This window comes from Sarcophilus harrisii, chromosome 3 (assembly GCF_902635505.1).
Source record: "Sarcophilus harrisii chromosome 3, mSarHar1.11, whole genome shotgun sequence".
NCBI classification, from domain to species: domain Eukaryota; kingdom Metazoa; phylum Chordata; class Mammalia; order Dasyuromorphia; family Dasyuridae; genus Sarcophilus; species Sarcophilus harrisii.
In genome coordinates this window covers 303,452,832-303,476,979 of record NC_045428.1, presented here as the reverse complement: position 1 = coordinate 303,476,979, position 24,148 = coordinate 303,452,832, and the positions used below count along the sequence as shown (strand labels likewise).

General features: G+C 36.7%; 1 protein-coding gene across 1 annotated transcript in view; it reads right to left on the bottom strand.

Annotated features, from left to right (window-relative positions):
* Nucleotides 1–17,911: 17,911 nt before the first annotated feature.
* IQCB1 (IQ motif containing B1) overlaps nucleotides 17,912–24,148 on the bottom strand; it is a 54,363-nt gene continuing 48,126 nt past the window's right edge. The window contains exons 12-14 of the mRNA XM_031959724.1: nucleotides 21,865–21,996; nucleotides 20,422–20,578; nucleotides 17,912–19,665 (exon numbers count right to left, since the gene is read on the bottom strand). Coding sequence (XP_031815584.1) covers nucleotides 19,445–19,665; nucleotides 20,422–20,578; nucleotides 21,865–21,996 — 510 coding nt within the window. The 3' untranslated portion in view covers nucleotides 17,912–19,444. The remainder of the gene's footprint in view (nucleotides 19,666–20,421; nucleotides 20,579–21,864; nucleotides 21,997–24,148) is intronic.

Sequence of the window (24,148 nt, the reverse complement as noted above, 5' to 3'; positions counted from 1 at the left end):
CTATGAGAGATGAAATCACCAAGCATATATGAAAAGGAAAGAAAACCCAAGACAGAACTACAGTAGAGAGACTTAAGAAATAGAGATGAATAATTATCTTTTAAAAGAGACTAAGAAGAAATAGTCAGATAGATAAAAAAGAAATGAAAGAAAGGACTGACATAAAATCCAAGAAAGGAGAGAGAAGTCAGGAGGGAGGTATAGTCAATGATAGGTAATTATTAACATTGATATTGTGCCTACTATGTGCCGAGTATCAGGCTCAGCATTTTACGACCATTATCCCATTTTATCCTCACAACCTCAAGAGGCAGGTGCTATTCTTTTCCCTATTTTACAAATGAGGAAACTGAGATAGACAGAAGTTACATGACTTGCTCAGGATCACACAACTAATAAATAGCTGAGGCCAAACTGGAACTTAGATTATCCTGACTCCCTATGAAATATTACCTTAAGTTTTGGATCCTGAGGAATTCAGGAATTGATCCTATGAATTCTATTTTTCAGAGTATCTGCTATATTCTGCTTTGTGTCATTCAAAAATTTGACAAGCATTTATATCTCCATCCAGATCACTGAAAACTGTGATGAAGAGCACAAATCCCTGAGAAACTACAATAGAGACTGCCTTTCATGTTGACATCAACAATGACTTATTAGTGACTATTTCTCAGTTCTGGTCATAACAACCCATCCCCAGTTAATATCTCCCCATTTGGCCACAAAAATAGCACGGGGGCTTTGTCAAATGCTTTAATGAAATCTCTGTAAACCAGACAACTACCAAGTTGTCCAACTATCACAGCTGTGGGGGGAAGATCATACCAGTTCATCATCTCCATAGTTACTTTAATCCTTTTCCCAAAGGGTGAGACCCTTTCCAAGGGGATATGCCATGAATTGGGCAGTGGACTATGCAGCTGTTTGAGATTAGTATGTAAAGGTTTGCAGCTGTAGTAGCACCTAGGGCAGAAGAAAAAGAAGGTTCTCATATTATATAGAACTTATTCTTCACTAAAAAATACAAAAGCATTTTTGTGCCCTTTGACAGTCAATGTACACATCATTACAGATTACCAAATTCTATTCAGCCCTGAGTTTTATGATATGTTTGACAGTTTTCTGTGCGATCCAGAGGAAGTCTACATAAAACTAGTTTCTCCAGTCTCCTCATATATACATGTGTTCATGAAACTGCCTGATCCAAGAAAATGAAGACTTATATATATTAATGAAGGAACTGGCTATGAGTACATTATTTATATCCTGTTGCTGTTGATATAGTAACAAGATACCTAAGATAAAGCAACTGGGAAGCACAGGTGTCCGGCTCCTGTTGCCTTAGAAACTTTTCTCCACAGATAAGAGTTCTTCCTTCTTACTTGTAAGTGATGAAGACAATCAAATAATATGTGCTGCCTCCTCTAAAAGACTGATCTATTTGAAAAATAATGTTTCATCAAATCATTTTCTTTTTGTCTCTGATCCTTCTCCCAGTCACTTCCTATTTGGAATGGCTTTTACTATAATCATATTTTAACTTTGATTTGTTATGTCATTAAGGGGACATCCTTGAGTACCAGACACCCTTGAAGTGGAATCTTCTGACTCCAAGCCCAGATAAGGTAGAGGGAGTGGGAAATTTTTTAATGTAGTTTGTCCAAGATAATGGAGGTTACAAAGTAGCAGACATGTTAATGGGTAGATAGCAGAACTTATAATTTATTTGGGAAGGGGAAAGTAGAGAAGTTAAGAGAAAGGAGAAGAGGTGTGAGAAAAAAGTTGAGGGGAATGCAATTTACCTGGAAAATGGAGTGGATAATAGAAGAAATAGAGTTGGAAGACTAGAGACAAGTGGATAACTAGAGTATGGGAAGAAGCCAGAGGCTGACTCATGCATATGGGGCCTGAGTTTTTTACAAATGGAAAAATTGGTTGATACAGACACAAATCCATTAAAAGTATAGCCAAGAATGTACTTTTTCAATGATGGTAGGGAATTGGGAGGGAGGAAGGAAGAGAATCTGGAACTCAAGGTTTTAAAAACAAATGTAAAAAATTGTTTTAGGTTCAACAGGGGGAAAATGAAATAATAAATAATAATAGCAAGATCAGAAGGAATCTATATTTTGATATGAGAAGGATCAAAAATCTAGAGTTGAAAGGATCTTAGAGGTCATCCATTCCTTTTATAGATAAGGAAACTGTGGCCTGCAGAGACTAAATTACCCTAAGGTGAACATTTATATATGCTCCTACTATATGGCAAACACACTACAAAGAGTTTTAACTCAAAACAACCTTGCAAAGTAGATTCTGTTATTTTCTTCATTTTACAATCGGGAAAACTGAAGCAAAAAGATAATAAGTGACTTACTAGAATTACAGTTATGAAGTATCTGAAGCTGAATTTGAAGTCAGTCTTCCTGACTCCAGGTCCAGCATTTTGTCCCCTCTACCACCTAAATGTCCCACTCACACAGATTGTAAATGGCAAATCAAATCCAGATTCAAACCTGGATCCAGCACTCATTTCATTATGAATACCATTGAATGAATGAATACCAGTGAATATGGTGCTGTCTCTAGTGATAGGAAGAACTACTTTTCATTAATTAGGAGCCTGCTAGAACTACAAAGCCTCACCTGAAATCCCTAGTATTCAAAAGTAATTAGCCTAGACATAGACATTGAAAAAACCAAAATGGATTAAGAATATATACACAGATAACAACATGGAGTTAAAGAGATAGTCCACTGAATTAGCATATGCTTATACCCTCAAAATGAAATCATGAAGAATCGGACGTGACTGAAATGACTAAACAACAAAAAAAAAAAGAAAAATTCCTTACTATTGTTTAGTCATTTTTTTAGTTTTATATGACTGTGATTTCTTGGCAAAGATACTAAAGTGGTTCACCATTTCCTTTGCTAGCTCATTTTACAGATGAGGAAACCGAGGCAAAGAAGATTAAGTGACTTGTCCAGGATCATGTAGCTACTTAGTGTCTGAGGCAAAATTTGAACTCAGAAAGATGAGTGAGTCTTCCTGATTCTAGGCAAGGTATCTATCTAGTGTGCCACCAATCCACCCACTGTGGAACCTACTTGCCAAACTGATCCAAACGCTGAGTGACTACCAGTTAGCATGTGGAAGAGGTTTTCAATCAGATACAGTTTAGACTAGAATCTGAGGTTCCTTCCAAGTATTAGATTTTATACTTCTTAAAGATTAAATAAAACACAGTTCCTGTCTTTAAGGAACTTATAATCTAGAAATTACTATCATATATAGGGTGGTATTAAGATTAATGTGTCCACGAATGTTTGTGGCAGCCCTTTTTGTAGTGGCTAAAAACTGGAAACTGAATGGATGTCCATCAGTTGGAGAATGCTGAATAAATTGTGGTATATGAAAATTATGGAATATTACTGTTCTGTAAGAAATGACCAACAGGATAATTTCAGAAAGGCCTGAGAGACTTTACATTGAACTGATGTGAGTGAAATGAGCAGGACCAGGAGATCATTATATACTCAACAACAATACTATATGATGACCAGTTCTAATGGATCAGGCCCCTTCTCAGCAACGAGATCAACCAAATCATTTCTAATGGAGCAGTAATGAACTGAACTAGCTATGCCTAGAAAAGAACTCTGGGAGATGACTAAAACCATTACATTGAATTCAGTCCCTATATTTATGCCTCACATGCATTTTTTATTTCCTTCACAAGCTAATTGTACAATATTTCAGAGTCTGATTCTTTTCTACAGCAAAATAACGTTTTGGTCAGGTATACTTATTGTGTATCTAATTTATATTTTAATATATTTAACATCTACTGTCATCCTGCCATCTAGGGAGGGGGGTAAGAGGTGAAAAATTGGAACAAGAGGTTTGGCAATTGTTAATGCTGTAAAATTACCCATGTATATATCCTGTAAATAAAAGGCTATTAAATTTAAAAAAAAAAAAAAAAAAAAGAAAGATTCCAACAAAATTTAAAAAAAAAAAAAAGATTAATGTGTCCAGTGATATTCTTTTCCTTTCAATTAATCAATAAATATTTATTACAAACTTAATATGTGCCAGGAACTTGTACCAATCACTTGGGATGCCCTCTAAAAAAGATGAAAATATACCTTTGTCCTTATGAAGCTTACCTTCTAATGGAAATGATAATAGGTATGCAAAATATATAATATAAGTAAATACAAGATATGAAACTCATAGTGACTGGAGTCTAGGAAAAGCCTCCTGCAGAAGATGGCTCTTGTGTTGATTTTTTAAAGGAACTCAAGTATTTCATGAGAGGGTAAGGTAAGCAGTGAATGAGTGCATTTCAGCATGAGGGAAAGTTAGGACCTCAGTTTATCACATTTTCCCCCACCCCTATTCCCAATGCACTGAAGTAGTAGTTATTAGAGACATAGAGATTCGGTGAACAAGTAAACTTCCCTTTGTTTGGGGCCTACAGACTGATAAAGTCCCACAGCAAGATAAAGTCATGTCAAATGAAAGGAATCTATGGTTCATCTAATCCAGTCCTCTCATTTTACAAATGAGGAAAATGTACTTGGCCATAAGTCTGTCATTGAATCACCACATTTGGCAGGTGCTACAAGGGTTACTATGCAATCATCCTGGTCCAATCATAGCTCCGATTTCTAGCCTTATTCGGCATTATTCCCTTTTTTGTACTATAAGCAACATATAGAATCAGTGCGGTATTATGAGTTCGTATTTCAATAAAGAAGTTTTTGTACATGCATTTTTCTGGAGGGTAGGAACAGGATCCTGTCTTGTCCAAATGAATCAAACAACAAAAAGATTTTATACAATCTACTATTTGTAAAACATTGTGCAAGGCACAGGGAATAGGTATAAAGACAAAAACAGCTGTGAGCCTTCAAAGAGCTAATAAGCTACTAGGGGATACAAAATCTATACACATAAACTAATAGAAAGTAATTTGAGAAGGGAAAGAACACTGACAAGTAGGGGAATCAGGGAAATCTTTCAGAGAGGAAATGAACCTCAAGGAAGAAAGATAGAGATTCTAACAAGTGGAGGTAAGGGTAGATATTCCAAGCAAGTGTTTATGTGGATTCACAGAAGGAGACTATGTTAAGTAACAGTGCAGTTTGGCTTGAGTATAGAGTAAATAATGATGATGATGATGATGATGATGATGATGATGATGATGACGACAACAATTAGTATTTGTGATAGCTTTATGATTTACAAAGCACTTTACAAAATTATCTTGTTTTGTCCTCACGACAACCCTGATAGGCAGGTGCCATTATTATTTCTATTTTATGGAGAATAAAACTGAGGTAGATAGAAGTTAAGTAACTTACTTGCCCAAAGACACACAGATAATAAGGGAGAATGGATTTGAATTCAGCTTTTCCTGATTCCAGGTTTGGGGTTTAAGGCGAATAACAATAAATAAAAATTAAACCTTAATTGGAATCTGTGTTGGGCTGTAAAATGCCAAGCTGAGAAGTTATCCTAGAGGCAACAATGGAGTGAAGGTTTTTGAGTAAGGGACTAACATGATTATATTAAAGGCATTAAGTTAGCACAATGGATGAGAGCTGGACCTGAAATCAGTCATCCTAAGTTCAAATCTTCTTTCAGACAACAGCTGTGTGATTCTGGGCAAGTCACTTAAGTCCTATCTGCCTCAGTCTCCCCAACTGTAAAAATGGGGACAATAACAGCACCTACTGTCAGAATTCTTGTATGATTAAATGAGATAATATTTGTGAAATTCCTGGACTCAGTCAAGGCCCAGTTAAGTTATAGTGGACATGTTTGGAATTGTGACTTCCTTTAGCCTTTGTCCACACTGAGGAAAAAATTTACATCCAAGGGTTCAGATAAAGGCCTCATTTCTTTTTTTTTTTTTTTTTTTTATTTAATAGCCTTTAATTTACAGGATATATACATGGGTAACTTCACAGCATTAACAACCGCCAAACCTCTTGTTCCAATTTTTCACCTCTTACCCCCCCCACCCCCTCCCCTAAATGGCAGGATGACCAGTAGATGTTAAATATATTAAAATATAACTTAGATACACAATAAGTATACATGACCAAAACATTATTTTGCTGTACAAAAAGAATCAGACTCTGAATTATTGTACAATTAGCTTGTGAAGGAAATCAAAAATGCAGGTGTGCATAAATATAGGGACTGGGAATTCAATGTAATGGTTTTTAGTCATCTCCCAGAGTTCTTTTTCTGGGTATAGTTAGTTCAGTTCATTACTGCTCCATTAGAAATGATTTGGTTGATCTTGTTGCTGAGGATGGCCTGATCCATCAGGACTAGTCATCATCTAGTATTGTTGTTGAAGTATATAATGATCTCCTGGTCCTGCTCATTTCACTTAGCATCAGTTCGTGTAAGTCTCTCCAGGCCTTTCTGAAATCATCCTGTTGGTCATTTCTTACAGAACAGTAATATTCCATAATTTTCATATACCACAATTTATTCAGCCATTCTCCAACTGATGGACATCCATTCAGTTTCCAGTTTCTAGCCACTACAAAAAGGGCTGCCACAAACATTCGTGCACATACAGGTCCCTTTCCCTTAAAGGCCTCATTTCTAAAATATATAGAGAATTTACTCAAATTTATAAGAAATCAAACCATTCTCCAACTGATAAATGGTCAAAGGATATGAACAATTTTCAGATGAAGAAATTAAAACCATTTTTAGTAATATGAAAAAATGTTCTAAATCACTATTGATCAGAGAAATGCAAATTAAGACAACTCTGAGGTACTACAATAATCTCAGATTGGCTAGGATGACAAGAAAAGATAATGATGAATGTTGGAAGGGATGTGGGAAAACTGGGATTAATACATTGCTGGTAGAATGGTGAACTGATCCAACCATTCTGGAAAGCAATGTGGAATTATGCCCAAAGGGCTATCAAACTGTGCATACCCTTTGATCCAGCAGTGTTTCTACTGGGTCTGTATTCCAAAGAGATCTTTAAAGAGGGAAAGGGACCCATATGTGCAAAAATGTTTGTGGCAGCCCTCTTTGTAATGGCCAGAAACTGGAAACTGAGTGGGTGCCCATCAATTGGAGAATGGCTGAATAATTTATGGTATGTGAATGCTATGAAATATTATTGTTCTATAAGAAATGATCAGGAGGATGATTTGAGAGACCTGGAGAGACTTGCATGAATGGGGGCTCAGTGAAGTGAGTAGAACCAAAAGAACATAGTACCTGGCAACAATAAATATGATGATCAGTTCTGATGGACGGGATTCTTTCCAATAATGAGATAATTCAGACCAGTTACAATGATCTTGTGATGAAGAGAGCCATCTGTACCTAGAGAGAGGACTATGGGGACTGAGTGTGGATCACAATATAACATTTTCACTTTTTTGTTGTTGTTTGCTTTTTTGTTTGTTTTCTTTCTCATTTTTTCCCCTTTTGAATCTGATTTTTCTTGTGCAGTATGATAATTGTGTAAATATGTATAGAAGAATTGCACATGTTTAACATATCAATATTGGATTTCTTGCCGGGTAGGGGCGGGCGTGAAGGGAAGGGAGGGAGAAAAAAGTTGGAAAACAATGTCTTGCAAGAGTGAATGATGAAAACTATCTACACATAGGTTTTGAAAATAAAAAGCTTTTTAAAAACAGGAAAAAAAAGATCCTAGAATTGATTGTATGACATGGGAGACACTGGCACAGGACTGTCCAGCATGAGTGCCCTCATCAGAGAAGGTGCTGTGCTCTATGAACAAAGCAGAATTGAATTAGGCCAAAAGAAACATGAGATACACAAAATTAGAGAAGCTACCCCAAATGATCATAGAGACTATTAGTGTCCAACAAGGCATTCTGAGATCATATTGGTCTGATCAGCCACAGTCAGACACACTGTAACTTGACTCTAAAACAGTAAGGTCATTTTGGTCCTCTTCAAGAACAAGTAACAACAACCAACCACCACCATTTGAATTTCTTGAAATTCAAGGACAAGCACCATTTAGAAGTAAAGCCAAATACTATTATCAGATGCTATTTCCCAAACAGCCTTATGCAAGATTTAGGGTCCTGAAAGCCTCAGGAAATCAACTTAAAAATTAAAATTTAGTTGAATAGGACCTGCTAAATTGACAAAGAGAATTTGCACTATTAGCAGAGACCTCAAAACTCATTTCTGTATATTTATATAGAATGCCTATTTAAAGTATTTATTTGCAAGTTAGCAAGTCAATCAACTGTTGTTATTCAATTTGATTTGGCTCAGGTCTGTGTGAGGCATCTAAAAAAATAATGAAGAATAGTTTAGAAAGATATGCCTTGTGATAATTGTGGAAATATGGATAGGAGAACTGCACATGTTTAACCTATATTGGATTACTTGCTGTTTAAGAAAGGGGGTAAGAGGAAGAGAGGGAGAAAAAAAATTTGGAACACAAAGTTTTGCAAGGGTGAATGTTGAAAACTATCTGTGCAAATATTTTGAAAATAAAAAATATTTAAAAATATAAAAAGAGAGATGACCTGCTAGCTAATTTTCTTTCTTCACAAACACAAATGTCATCCAAAACATTCTTCATTATAATGCATAATAAGTTTATATTCTAGGTCACACAGCAGGTGATGGAGACTAAGAATCATTGGAATGAAATGGACTTCATAAGGACTCTTGCCTAGTCTTTGCCTACAAGCAGAGGACTATTTAAACTAATCAAAAGAGATAGCTGCCTATCCTATTTTTAGAGGACAGGAATCTCAGAAGTGCTCCAGGTGGCAACTTTCAGTATTGATTTATTATTAAAGTTAGGGAAATTCTGCTGTTTAAGGCAATGTAGTATGGTATGACAGAAAAAGGACAGGTTTGGAATCAGAAGACCAGAATGCAAGGATAATGTTACTATTCTTGTTTGGAAAGAATAGCTAACTGGTCAATGTACTCTTAATGATAATTCTTTAGATTGTATATTTGACAATAGATTATTCCCTAACCAATTTACCGAAATGTTGCTGTTCAGTCATTTCAATTCTAACCATCTCTCCATGATCCCATTTGGAAATATCTTGGTAGAGATACTAGAGTGGTTTACCAGTTCATTTGACAGATGACGAAACTGAAGCACACAGGATTAAGTGATTTGCCCAGGGTCACACAGATGGTAAGGAGCCAGATTAGAACTGACAAAGATGAATCTTCTTCATTCCAGACTTAGCACTCTGTTCACTTTGCCATTTAACTGCTCTGCACCAACTGGTAATTTCCTCACTAATTTCTTTACCAAGTTCCATTTCGTTTATTCAGGTTAAATGATCTCAATTCCTCAAGCTTTTCTCACATGACATGATTTATTTGTTAATCTTTTCATTATTTCTGATTTATTCCTCTCAGGAGCTTCTCCAGTTTTTCCATATCCCTTTTAAAATGATAAATAAAACTGTACACAATATTTTAAATAGAATCTAACATGTTGAATATAGAGAAAAGATTGCCTCTCATCTTTTATGTGTTATATATGTAATATGGTACGGTAGTTTCTTCATTTAGAAAAATAACATCTTTATATTATTTAGTCATTTTGTGACCTAATAGATCTCAAAAGTCCTTTTCTGTTTTTCATGTATTAAGCCCAATCATTCCCCAAAGTGGAATTAGCTAGACATATTAAAAGCACAGGCAAAATTTTGAGAAAGATATCTTTTGCCTTTTATCAACTGTGAAGCAAACAGATCCCTGAAGAACTCTTTGACCCTTGATTTTATTATGAGGGTAATATTACCTGTTTGTTCTACATACTTCACAAGACTGTTGTGAAGATGGGGTAAAGTGATGAATATGTGAACATTGTGAAAACTGACAGGGCTAGACAAACATAAGGGATTCATATTATTAAATCATGTGAGCCTCCTCCCTACCTCTGTCAAATACACAATCGCTGACTATTTGCAAACTCTTTGTGCTTTTCTCTATATTTGCCCTTGGTAAAAGGGGGAACCTATAAACTAAGACAACATTGCCAAAGACCTCTCATCAGCCATCTAGTGGTTCACAGTGTGATAAAGACAAAACAGCTGAAATAGTCTCTCAATGACAACTTCCCTTGAGTCTTTGGGGATCTTCACTCCACAACAAAGGGACCCTAGGGACAGAGGCAGCTTGTCTTTGTTTTCCAGTTTAGGAAGATTCAGTCCAACTAGCTCACATAGAACTGGCTCATATCACCTAAGGCAGAAATTCTTAACCCTGTGTTTGTAAACTTAAAAACTTGGCAATTTTTTCAATATAATAGATTTTTGGTTTTTTATTTTTAAAATGCATAAAATAAGATACATAGAATTATCTTATTTTACGCATTTAAAAATATTATTCTTTAGGAGTGCACAAGCTTTGCCAGACTGCCAAAGGAAACATGATATAAGAAACGTTAAAAACCCCTGACGCACCACTCCACTAGCCCATCCCACCACCAACCCTGTCCCTTTAAGTGGGCATCCCTCACCTTCCTAAAACAGAGATAAAAAAGAAGAAACAAGGAAAGGGGAGTAAGAGCAAAGAGAGGCAATTTGTGCTTCTTCTCCATTACTTTTTGCAGTTTTCCCATGCAGTTTGAACTACATTCATTCCCTAAGATTAATCAGTCTTCTGACCTTTCTTACTCTAAAGTCCCTCGCTCCACTTCAGAAATTGGTGCTTTTGCGATTATCAACAATCCCCATGCACAGCCCCCAAATGAAAACAATGCAATAGACACCAACCCAGTTTCCCATTCTAATTTTCTATCAAGTAGGCTTGAGTATCTAACAGAGGGGAGAGGAGGAAGGAGGAGGGACCCAATGTTCACTCCCAATTTTTAGGAATGTAGGGAAGGGAAGGAGGGAAAAAAGGAGGGGGGGAGAGAGAAACACACACACACACACACACACACACACACACACACACACAGAGAGAGAGAGAGAGAGACAGAGAGAGAGAGAGAGAGACAGAGAGAGAGAGAGAGAGAGAGAGAGAGACAGAGAGAGAGAGAGAGAGAGACAGAGAGAGGCAGAGAGAGAGAGAGAGAGAGAGAGAGAGACAGAGAGACAGAGAGACAGAGAGAGACAGAGACACAGAGAGAGAGAGACAGAGAGACAGAGACAGAGAGAGGGTCAGAGACAGAGACAGACAGAAAGATAGAGACAGAGACAAAGAGAGACAGAGACAGAGAGATACTCAAGTCAGAGACAGACCAAGACAGACAGAATGACAGAAACAGAGACAGAGAGAACAGAGAAAGAGAGAGACAGAAATACACACAGAGAGACACAGAGATGGACACAGAGACAGACAAAGACAGAAAAAAAACAGAGAGATAGACACAAACACAGGTAGACAGAGACAGAGAGACAGAGACAAAGGCAGAGACAGAAAGGAAGAGAGAGGCAGAGAAAAAGACAAACAGAGATACACAGAGAGAGATAGAGAGAGGATGGTAAGAGGATAACTACAAAGATGGGGTGGAGGAAGGGAACGTCTGCTTTGGAAGTAGAAGGCTAGGGAATGGGATACAGTCCATACCTTGATTCTTCTGTGGAAATCAAGTCTTATCTTAGGTTTCATGCCATCAGGTCCTAAAGCAATAGCTTTAACACACACACACACACACACACACACACACACACACACCCCAAACAAAAAACTAGAGGTAGAAAATAATATTCATCGCCATTCTCTCCCGACTGCCCTCAGACTCCCCATTCAGACCTCATATTTACACTGACCACCTCATTCTGTTCCTGTTCTCTTTACCTATTCCTGCTAGTTTTTCTCTTTTCCCTCTCTGCTACCGCATGCATGTGTTTGCTTCTCTCCGTTTACGTTTTGCACGGACGTCTGCTTGACTTGTGACAGACAATAGAGTCCCTTCCTTCCTCCCCGAATATCGAAGCAACCTTGGTTTTTCCATCACCATGGAAACTTTGGAAAGGAAGGGGATGCGTGGGGAGGAGGATGGCCGTTAAAAGAACTTGGGCACTTGTTGATTGGTTGGCAGGTGATGAACCATGAAGTCATGGTCCATGAGGGAGGTCCATGTGGGAATGGGGAGCTCGGGGAAAGGAACGTCACCAGAGACGAGAGCGAAAGGGAGAGGGAGTGGGAGGAGGGAGGAGGGAGGAGAAAAATGAATAGGAATGGGAAAGAAAGGGACAGCAACCAGAAGATCCAGCAACCTGAACTTGGTTGTTCCAATAGGTAGTTCTAGATTGGGAGATCTTTGAGCCCTGGGCTGGAAGTTAAGGAACTTTTTTTTTTAGTATCACTCCACCAAAAATTATCTGTAGAAAGTCTCAACCTCTTCATGCCCGAGTTTTCAGATATAATAATCTACTAGCTTTGTGAAACTGAGCAAGCCATTTCCTTTTCTCTGGAACTCGATTTTCTCATATGTAAAAAGAAGGATGTTGGATCAGAGGGGATGGGGAAAAGGGAGGAAAAAATTGGAACACAAGATTTTGCAAGGGTGAATGCTGAAAATTGTGCATGTGTTTTGAAAATAAAAAGCTTAAAAAAAGAATTATAGGAGAGATGTGAAACACAGGAGTGGATAGATAATAGAAAAGGAAACTTGGGTATTAATTCTGATACCTCACTCCTCTTGTCATCTATCACCATAATACTCAACATACTCTATGGAATTTCATCTTCAAATCTTTTTTTCACCTTACTATATTCACTCATTACTGTATTCACAGGAAAAGGCTGGTTTTGTAAATGATTCTACTGTAGACTTGGTTTGTAATCATGGATGAAATTATTTTCAATTCAATTGAGTTCAACAAACATTTGTTAAGCACTTATTATATACCAGACACTGAATTAAGCAGTGGGAATATGAAGACAAAAATAAAACAATTCATGCTTTTAAGGAGCTCATTATGCTACAAGGAGAGGGAAGGAAGAGGAGTAATGTGTACATAAAGAAGTACAAAATGCATGGAAAGGAACACAAGGGAATTTTTGGGAAAGAAGAGCACCAACAGTCAAAAAACTTGGGAAATCATAAAATGTTTTGTGAAGGAATTTAGGAAGTAGGCCTTGAGCTGATTGGTACTAGTAAATTCCAAGAGGCAGGAGTGAGGAAAAAGAACATTCCTGGCTTAGCAGGATATGGAATATTATGAATGGAAAGCAGCAAGTATGCTTATTTGGCAAGAGTGTAAGGTCCATAGAGGGGGGAAATTTAATCTGAACAAACAGATTGGAACGAGACTGCAAAGAGTTTTAAATTCCAAAAAGGATTTTGTATTTCACCCTTTAGTCATTTGGGGTTCCCTGAAGTTTCTTGAGGGTGACATAGTTAAATCTGTTCATTAGAGAAATTGATTTGGCAGCTGTGTGAAGCTTGGATTGGAAAGAGAAGAGGCTAGATAGGAGACCAATTATGAGGATACTATTCTAGCCTAGATGAAATGTGATGAACTAAGGCAATTGGCTTAACGAAGAGAACTATAAAGAGATGTGGAGATAAAACAGACAAAACTTGGCAATTCCTTGGATATGAAAATAGTGAAGTTCATGAATCTGGATAACTGAAAGGATGGTGGTACCCTTGACAAAAATAGGAAGTCTTTTTTTTTTAAGTAGAGTTTAAGAAGAAAGATAAGGAGTTTTGTTTTGGACATTTGGAGATATACAGGTGGAAAAACCAATGGATATTACAATCACAAGCAAGAAAGAATTAGATTTCATATAAATGAGCAAAAATATTAAGAATTAATATCTTTGTAAATACAAGGAATGATCTCAACAGCAATTAATGTTAGTACATGAAAATATTGAGATTATTTTGATTCTAATCTGCTGTAGCTATTTGTCTCCACCTGGTTAAGAAAAGTTATCTGAACAAAATATCTGAATGCTCATATAAATAAAGTACAAAATTCTCTATTTGCAAGTTTATGAAGATCCTCTCCCTTTTTGATTTTTATATGTATATTTGTTTACCCACCTCAGATTCCACTCAATTGGGATTGGCCCCTAAATCCATTATATCTGTGTATTTATAAAAGGATGCTACATGGATTGGGAACCTGTGCTTGATTCAGTAGACAATGGGGAGCCATAGAATTTTTTTTTGGTTGCTGTTTTTAGCAGAAAAATAACATGGCCTAAGTAATACATTAGAAAGATTACCAAAATTGCATTAAAAAAAAAAAGGAATGTAGAGGTTAGAGTCTGAAGGCAGAAAGATTAGTTACACTGCTACAAAAATTAGGTGACAAGAAACAAGGGCCTGACTTAAATAGAAACAGAATATAGTGGATAAAAATGTGAAAGATTGTGGTAGGGTAAACAGGACTGTTTGGCAATTAAATTTAGGAAATGGAGAAGAGGTAAGATCAAAATATTTCTAAATGAAAGGAAGGATGGTAGTGTTTGGTGATATTTTTGGGGTTAACTTTGAACATTAGTTCTTTTCACATATACACATAATTAAGATGTATATTTTCCTTCTATTGCTTGATTTCTCTCTCCTTCCTCTCAAACATGTAATTGTGACTTTAATAAAGACAGAAACCATGACTTCCATTAGATCAGTAATTCCTGAAGACTAAGGACCTACTTGTTCTTTTAGTAGTGTTTATAGCAAGTTTTTTTTACTTCAGGGTATAAATCCTTAGCTAATGATTCCAAGTATCTCTCTTATGATTTTTGTCTCCCAATTAACTTCCTTTGAGGTAGACCTAAACAAAATATTATGGTTTCCCTCTAAGGTGAACTATCTTAGCCTGTCAAGAAGAAATTCATCTAGTTTCTATCAGATATAACAATTCCTAGACTACGCAGTTTGTATACAGTGATTGTGAGATAGAACTCTTTTGTCTATCACTCAAACCTCTGTTCATCTTTCGACAGCCTTTGAGACATTGATTAGCATATAGTAGACAGGTCTGGGACCTGGTCTGCTAGGTGCACTCTATCTGGCTCCTTGACGCCTCCCTCTGAGTTCCTGCCTTTACTTCTCTGGTTGCCCTGAGAAATCCCCACAGTTGTATTTCTTCTATAAAAAGATGTTTGGTCTTTGATCTGAGAGATGGCCAAATGACCTTCCTTTTATCAAAGATCTGCTTATGATGAAGATCTTTGCTAAGTTTTTTCCAGGACTAAGTCCACTGTGAGGTTATTCTTTCTCCCTGTGCCTTCTCTTCAATGGCATCTTTCTCTCCTTACTCTAGTTAACTCTGGTTAGTCTACTAAATCCCTCTGTGGATAACCTGCCAGTCAGTGGCTTACTCCCACCTCTTGGTGTATTTCTTTTCTCCTGGTTAATTGTGAGTTCCCCTAAGGAACTTCTCTTTTCCTTGTTAACTATATGCTCTCCCAACTTTATTTCATATTTGCCATTCCTGATGCCTTTTTTACCTCTCATTTTGTAAACTCTTTTTCCTAAATAAACTTGCCTTTTGGCAAAGAGAATGGCCATTGTGAATCTGTCACGTTTATTTTGAGCTTGTTATTGCTAGCCCGACCTCAACATCTCCACATGTTGTGTAATTTGATATCAGTGTAGAGGGGCTTACTATGTATAAGCCCCGGCCCCTTACACATAGTGGGGCTTGTGTGTGCCAGAGTTCCTCCCGTAATTTCAGAGTACATTTGTGTTTTGATGCTGATGGAATTGAGCACTTTTAAGTTGATAAAGCAATTTCCTAACACGTCACTGGGTAGGTAGAGGCATTTTTAGTGGTGGTGTTTCAGTCACGATTGCTATGACCCTATTTGAAGTTTTCTTGACAGAGACTGGAGTCCTTTGCTATGCCTTCTCCAGCTCATCTTAGAGGTGAGAAAATGGAGGCAAACAAGCTTGAGCACCTAGCCCCACTGTCAAACGTCTGAGGCTGGTTTTGAACTCAGATCTTCTTGACTCCAGGCCCTGATTTAGATTTCTATCTACTGTTGTCACCTACCTGCCAGGTGCTGACATTGTGGCCGATAAAAGGGGACTGACTCCATCTTTTTTTTTAAAAGCTTTTTATTTTCAAAACATATACACAGTCTTCAATATCCACACTTACAAAACCTTGTGTTCCAAATTTTTTCTCCCTTCCCCTCCCCGTGACAGCAAACAATCCAATATATGTTAAACATGTGCAATTCTTCTATATTTATTTCCACAATTATCATGCTACACAAGAAAAATAAGATTAAAAAAAAAGAAACAAAATGAAACAAAATGCAAACAACAAAAAAAGGTGAGAATGCTATACTGTGATCCACACTCAGTTCCCACAGTCCTCTGTCTGGGTGCAGATGGCTCTCTTCATCACAAGATCATTGTAAATGGTCTGAATTATTTCATTGTTGAAGAGGCAAGTGTGGGACAGCGACCACTAACTCAAAATAATTCAAATTGATATTTCTGAGCCAGAGGAGAAAGCAGTTTATCAGTTCCTAAAGGAAAGGAGCGTGACCTTCATTATGATCTAGTGAAGTGAGGCAAAGGACAGGCAACAGGGTTTTTTATACCCTAAACAGGGGTCCTCAAACTAAGGCCTGCGGCCAGATGCAGCGGCTGAGGACGTTTATCCTCCTCACCAGGGCTATGAAGTTTCTTTATTTAAAGGCCCACAAAACAAAGTTTTTGTTTTTACTATAGTCCGGCCCTCCAACAGTCTGAGGGACAGTGAACTGGCCCCCTATTTAAAAAGTTTGAGGACCCCTGCTAAAATAACTATCACATCTTGAGCCTCAGCTGTCCCTTAGTATCAAGGTACTCCACTCTCAGGATACAAGAACAGGGAGACTAGATTACAAAGCACTTTGTGCTGTGAGAGATTAAGGGTTTTTTTTCCTAGAACTGTAACCCCAAACTATGACAAAAGTCAATTTCATGAATTTCCCACTTAATCCCTTTTCTTTTTGTGTCCATTTGAGGACTTCTCACACCAATCTAGATACAAATTTTCAAATTCTATATCTAATTTTTGGGACTTTTCCCTATCTTCTTGACTTAGGGGCTCCCACCCTTGATTCTTCATTCATTGGATGTTACAGAAGTTACAAGACATGAATCTCCACCTCTCATTACATTGCCAGTCCCTGCTCCCAAGAAACTTACATTCTTTTGGGAGAAAATAGACTCCCTTGATTATTCCTTGATGTCCTTGTGAGCTTCAGTTTTCTAATTTAAGTTTCAATTCGTCAATTTAATTTTCATAACTGTGGAAAGCAAATGCCCATCCGTTTCTCACAGCCATGTTCACTAGAATTGATCATCGTATATAATCTTGTTGCCATGCACAATGTTTTCTAGGTTCTACTTACTTCACTTAGCATCAGGTTCACGTAACTGACTCCATTTTTTCTCTCCTTTCTGCCTAGTGATTTAGGACAATCAGAGCCTTTCCTTAGAAAGATCAAGCCTCTAATTGGTGTTCTTCCCGACTGCACAGTGGCTTTGAATCCAGGAAAGCAAGCTTCTTATACTTACTTAGACAAGGACAGAACTAGGTCAAAGGTGAAATACTGATGTAACAGTCCCTCAAACTGAGTAAAATAGTCATTATGAACTGTTTGCTTCTTAAAGCCTTCGTCCTGAATGTTGGCAAGTCTTCCTTTTGTCTGAGGAAATTGTGATGGATTATACAATGAATTTATTTTTTCCCCTTTTTTAGGGAGAACTTAAAACAAGAGTCAAATTTAAGCTTTAAGTAATGTCCTTGGGGGATCCAGGGTGAGGAACATAAATAGGCAAAGACAAAAGCACCTGACACTTCTCTTTTTTTGAAATTCCTTGAAGTTTTAATGTAGTCCAGATTTAGAAGCTGAAAGGGACCTTTTTTAGTGGAGAGAGAAAGGGCAAGCAAGCAGCCTACCTTCTGGGCCCACTAGTGATTGTGTAACAATAGCTACGACTTTTTTTTTTTTTTCAAATTTGCTTTTAACAGGACATTGTATGGTTTATGTAAAATGGTGAATCTTAAGCTAAGCAAAATTTGTTGATGTGATGTATAGTCTTTAAAACATCAGACTCTTTCCTTTTAGGTGAAGTTTAATAACTTTGTCACTGTTCACAGATGAAATGAGTGTTTTGCTAATACATCTAATAAAAGATGTCCTAAGATTTTTTCAGGTTGAAAAAAAAGTGTTGAAGTGGTTTCAAAACACACACACAAACATGTGTGGTATGGCAAATTCAATTCAAAAATACTCAGAGATATCTCAAAGTGAAGAATAGAAGTTTTATTAGGATCTCATGAGAAACGGACAGTCCACTCATTGGGGTTCCCCAGTGAAGGGAGGTCAACCCCCACAGAAATCTAAGGCGATCATATAATCACAAACCACAAGAATCCATGACACCTCCTCCCCCCTCCTCATCTGGTTAATTACCTTGCTCAGTGCTTGGAAATAGCAAGGGTTTGCTAAATTCTAGTCAGGCCCATATGTTGACCTAAATTTTATGTGAACAAGGTTTCCAACTGTTCGCATATGTGTTTTTCTAACTTTATGGGTTTATTGGTGGTCAAGGTTTACAACAGTTTACTTGAGCTAGTATGAGCATTCTATTTCATTTTCCCAAACCCATCAGACCTTCATAAACTAAATTTAGGTATATAGGTTCAACCTACCTTAGTTGATAATTTTATGAGAAACCTCATAATCCAAGACAATTGAAAAGAGTGGGAGCAATTATTATTCTGAGAAGTCCTCAGGTTCCTGTTACACTCATACACACACACATTCACACTCTATTAAGGGACTGAGAGAACTGCAAACTATCTTCCTGAGCAGGTTTTCAAATACATATAGACTGTGTGTGTAACTGAGAAAATAGCAAACTATTACACTAGCTATACCATCAGTCAAAAGCCTAATCTGAGAATCTTCTATGTGCCCTGAACTCTGTTAAGTATAAAAAAGCAATGATTTCAAGAAAATGAGAAATGTAAAAAATGTGTGGCTATTCTTCAAAAATTTAGAAAATTATTTTGTTTCTTAAATGTTTATCTTTAATGAAAAACTAGGAATTCTAAATAACAGAACTGAAAAATGACTAATCTGTCAAACTGTTCAGAACAATTACAAAAGAAGTATAGTCATAAAAAAATCTGCCGTGCCCTGCACATAAATATAGTACCAATCTGTGTTTAATTCTACAGCAAAAGTTTCAAATTACTTTGGTATTCACAATGGAGAAATGAAATGAAAAGGGCGAGGAGAAAGGAATATAGAAGTAAAAATTAACTATCTCCTAAAATACAGAACCAACTCTTATTTGAAGGGGAGCAGGGAAGGGAGGTCACAGAAACTCAGATTACCAAATCTTCTGGTATGTCTAGTCGTGATGACTGATAGTCCTAACTAGAGTAATGTCATTATAATGTGACATGGTTTAAGACTGATAGCCAGGCTAAATTCCTATGTTCCACCAATAAATAAGGTTCCAAAATCTATATTTAGAGATTCCTTTGGAATAATTTCTTCATCTTCAACCTCATCCCCAAGCTTCTTCCACCAAACTGCTTGTTTCTCTATTAGTGTGGCAAGATGGGCTTGCTTGGCTCTAGCGGCCACAGGCCGAGATCTGCTTATGAAGAGTTCAGCCTCCTGTTCTGTAACCTCCCTCAGATTTGGCATATCTGTAATAGATGAAGAGTGGCACATGGTAGAGTAGATAGAGCTTTGGAATTGGAATCACAAGGACCTGAATTCAAATCCTGCCTTAGATGTTGACACTTTCTATATGTTTAACCCTGGGCAAGTCACTACTGACCCCACTCCCAAACCTCAATTTCTTTATCTGCAAAATGTGGTAGGGGATAGTTGGCTTAGATGGACTCTAAGGTCTCTTTCTGTTCCAAACCTATAAATCTTCATCATTTCTATCTCCATCAACTAAGAACTTAGGAGGACAATGGTCTGAATTCTAAGTAGATTACAACAATGTACCAAGTGACCATTACTCTCCTCTATGGGTTATATTTGCTTGTTTCATTATTTCATTATATTATGGTTTCATGCTATTACTGCAAAAACAAAAAAAAAGACTTAGGCCTTATAAAGAAGGATTACAGAACTGTGTAAATTTTTTAAAAAGTTGATTTCTTTTGGAAATAATATTTACTAAAAAAGGAAAACAAAACCCAATAGACATCAGCTGTTGTAAGATAGAAAGAACTGTGATATGATTAAATAAAAGGGGGCAGGGAATAGAGAGAAATTAAGAATGTGGAATTTTCTTTCCTGAAAATAATGTTTAAGTAAAACTATTATTGGAGACAAGTGGCTGGATTACTTAGGTAATTAGTAAATGGCCCTTCTCTGTGATTTTTTGATCTAACATGTTCTATGGAATTTGTTTATTAGAAAAAGCACACATGGAATTCAGCACTTACTCATCAGCTGCTCAATGTTGGTTCTGATCTGAGCTTGCAAAGCCTCCTTTCGCTGCTGTGCTCGCTCTTCTAGGGCCCTCCCTAGAAAATAGTGCCCCAGCTGCTCTTGAGCCTGGGTGTGAAGTTCCCTGCTAGCCACATCTGACATTTCAGAGCCCTGGAGAAAGATATAAAATAATATCATGAGGTCATATGTATTAATTTCTCTCTCATCTAACTATGAAGGCCACAGAATAGCTGTTTTTCTCCAATATCTGCAAATTCAATGTTCTATTTCTACCTTGATTTTATAAGAAGCTTACCTACTATCTCCTAAAATCTTAAATAGGATAAAAATTTGGAGTAAAGTAAGGGGAGTCTACAGATGGCAAAGCAGGGAGGCAAGGAGATAAAGTTAAAGAAGATCTACATTAGCAATAATAGAGTTAGTGCTTATTATCATTGGTAAAGTGCTAGATAACACAGCTTTTATTTTAACATCTGTATGTGCCTTTCAGAAAAACAATATTTTAGTTATTATTTATTATGTAATTATCAGCACAACTTGGGGATAGATTGTTTGCAACAGGACGGTAAAACCATGGTTATTTAGAATCCTTGATCATAAGTTATTTTTTGATACCTTGGTTTTCCAGTAATCTGAGGGGTAATAATCTTTAAAGAGTCAAATTTTTTTTTAATTTTTAAATGGAAATGTTTCTAAAATATACTAACCATATTTAATTGCCTTCTTATACAGAAGATATGAACTGACAAGTGGAGTTTATAGATAAGCCTCTTCTCAAATAGACATTTCTACATGTGGCCATACAATTTTTACATTGGTTGACTTTCCAGACATACTTAACACTCAACTCACCTGCATGCCTTGATTGCTTTTATCTAGCTGGAAGGGAAATCAGAAACATTTTCTGGTCAAATTCTCCCAAAGAAGCTAAACTGAGAAGAGGTTTAGTGACTACCTGGGGAGAAGCATTCCCAGGAAAGGATCTTTGGTTAGCAAAGCAAGGATATTCTCTGCAACAGACTCTTTTTACCTAGCTGCTGTATCCTGAAGTTGGTTTGCAACCAACGTCCTGCTTTATGGAGCAATTTTTAATGTCATGGAGAATGGGAACATGTTGGAATTGGAATAGGAAATGATCATTAATAATGATTTTAAATTACTAGAATTAATGCTTCTCTCTACTGGTGAAGAATATTAAGAGGACATCCCCCAAAAAAGATGACATGATCCATACAGAAGGTGATCATAAAAGAACAAAACACAATCTACATTCACAAAGAACGCATAAATATATATTTTAAAATTATGCCATGTATTTATGCTTTGTTTCTATTCTTATAGCTATGTAACATGGTATGTATAATCTTTTCATTGTTGCTATCTACAACAAAAAATAATAATATAATTAAGACTTCCCATGACAGGAACCTACTTACTGAGTGCTGTTTGATATAATTGTCAATCTTTTGCTTCAATTCCATTCTACGTGCATCAGTAAATTCAGGGAATCCTTGCCAAGAATAAGACATTTTTTTTTTCTGATGGCATTTTCTTAAGAATTTAAGAGCCTAAAGGTGAACAAAAGAAAAGTCTGTAATTTTCTCTTTTACTTGTGACAGTTATTTATGAGGCTTTCAACAAGACTGATAAATTACCACAATAAATTATCATTCTTGATTCACAAAAGTTCTGTATTTCTTTCTTACAGATGGGACAACAAAGGAGAGTGGAAAAAACATTGTTGGAATAGGAAATTAAAAGTACTAAGCTCAGGGGCAGCTAGGAGGCACAGTGGATAGAGTGCTGGCTCTGAAATCAGGAGGACTTGAGTTCAAATTTGACCTCAGACACTTGACACTTCCTAGCTATGTGACCTTAGGTAAGTCACTTAACCCCAATTGCCTAGCAAAAAAAAACAAAAAAAGTTTAATATCCAAGATATAAAAGTAATTGACTCAATATGTAAGAGCCATTCTCCAATAAAATAGTCAAGGTAAAAAACCAGTACCGGCAATTCTCAAAAGCTGAAAACTATCACTAATTATATTTTTAAAATGCTACAAATCACTAATTGACTTGAAAAATAACTGAATTCTACCTTATACCCACCAGATTGTGAAATATGAAAAAAAAAAAAGAAAGAAAATGGTAGTTATTGGAGGAGATAAGGAAAGATTGGCACACTAATGAGCTTTTAGTAGAGATAAATTGATCTAAGCTTTCTGGAAAGCAATTTGGGGGTCAGAGGGAGCCAAGATGGCAGAGTAACAGGAAGCACTTCCTGAAGCACTTCCAAACAGAACCAGAAAATACACCAGATTGAATGCTGATGGGAAAAGCCAAGAAAAAAATAACATTGAGTCATTTTTTTTTCTAGCTCAGTTCAGCATAGGAAGGCAGAGAAGTTTGTGCAAACTGTGGACAGGGTCTGGCCAGGAGCAAGGCTACAGAGCACTCCAGCACCAATGTATATCTCAGGGAAAGAAAAGCTTCCAGACCTAAATCAGGGAAAAATTATGGAACAAGGTACCAACTGGTCCTTCTATTGCCCACTACCAAGTTTAGGGATGGGTAAGGGAAATAGAGATAGTGTTCCCTGGTAGGAAGCAATCAAAGACCGTGGCCTAGTACTGAGAAAAGTCAAGTTCAAAAAGTAGCAGTAGTGGTATAGCTTAGACTCCAGGAGTGAGAAGGGCCTAGGTTCTAATCTAGTCTAAACCCTGAAGAAAAATAACCAGAACAAGGGGAATCTGCAGGTCCATCACTCTGAACCAGCAGAACTTTCCAAGTACATGATGGGGACTGAATCTAATATCCATCTACTGTTGCTCAATACTCAAATCTAGATGAGGAACTGCAGAGTTTGTATCAGAGAAGGCAGTGATCAGACTTTGCTCTGGATTATAATACTTTTGGAGCACTGAAAGTTGTAAGTTTAAGTCTGGATTATTCCTGAGATATAGAAAAACACAATGCTCAACACTCCAAGAAAGTAGCAATAGAACCCATCTAGACTTTCCCTCCAGAAGTATTCATGATCCTAACATCAAGTCCAAAGTCAGGAAGAAAGCTGAAAGAATGAGCAAATAAAAAAAAGAATCCCATCATAAAAAGTTATTGTAGCATTAAGGAATTCAAAAACAAACTCAGAAGATGACAATGACTCCAAATCATCTACAAGCAAAGTCTCAAAGAAAAACACATCTTGGGCACAAATCCAAACAGAATTCCTGGAAAAGATGAACAAGATTTTTTAAAAAAGATTTTAAAGTGTTTTAATAAATGAAATGATAGAGCTGAAGGAAAGAAAAGGGAAAAAAAGAGATCTAGAAAAGAAAGAATTGTAAGATGAATTAACAACTGGCACAAAAGGTTTAAAACATTATCCAAGCATCAAACTCCCTGCAATTACAGTGGACCAAATGGAAGACAATGATTCTATGGGGCCACACCAAACATTAAAATAAAATCAAAAGACTGAAAAAACAGAAGACAATTTAAGATATAGTAAATAGAACTGATCTGGAAAACAAAGGAGAAAAGAATTTAAGAACTATTCTTTTTTAAGAATAATTTCATAGTTATCATACAGTTGGGTACAGAAATTTCCCTCAAGAGAGAAATAGGAGGGAAAGTGAAGAAAAGAGAAGAGAGAATTAAGAGAGAGGGTAGATATTAAGAGAGGCAGCATATCTGGTTCCGTTTTTGCATGCTGAGCTA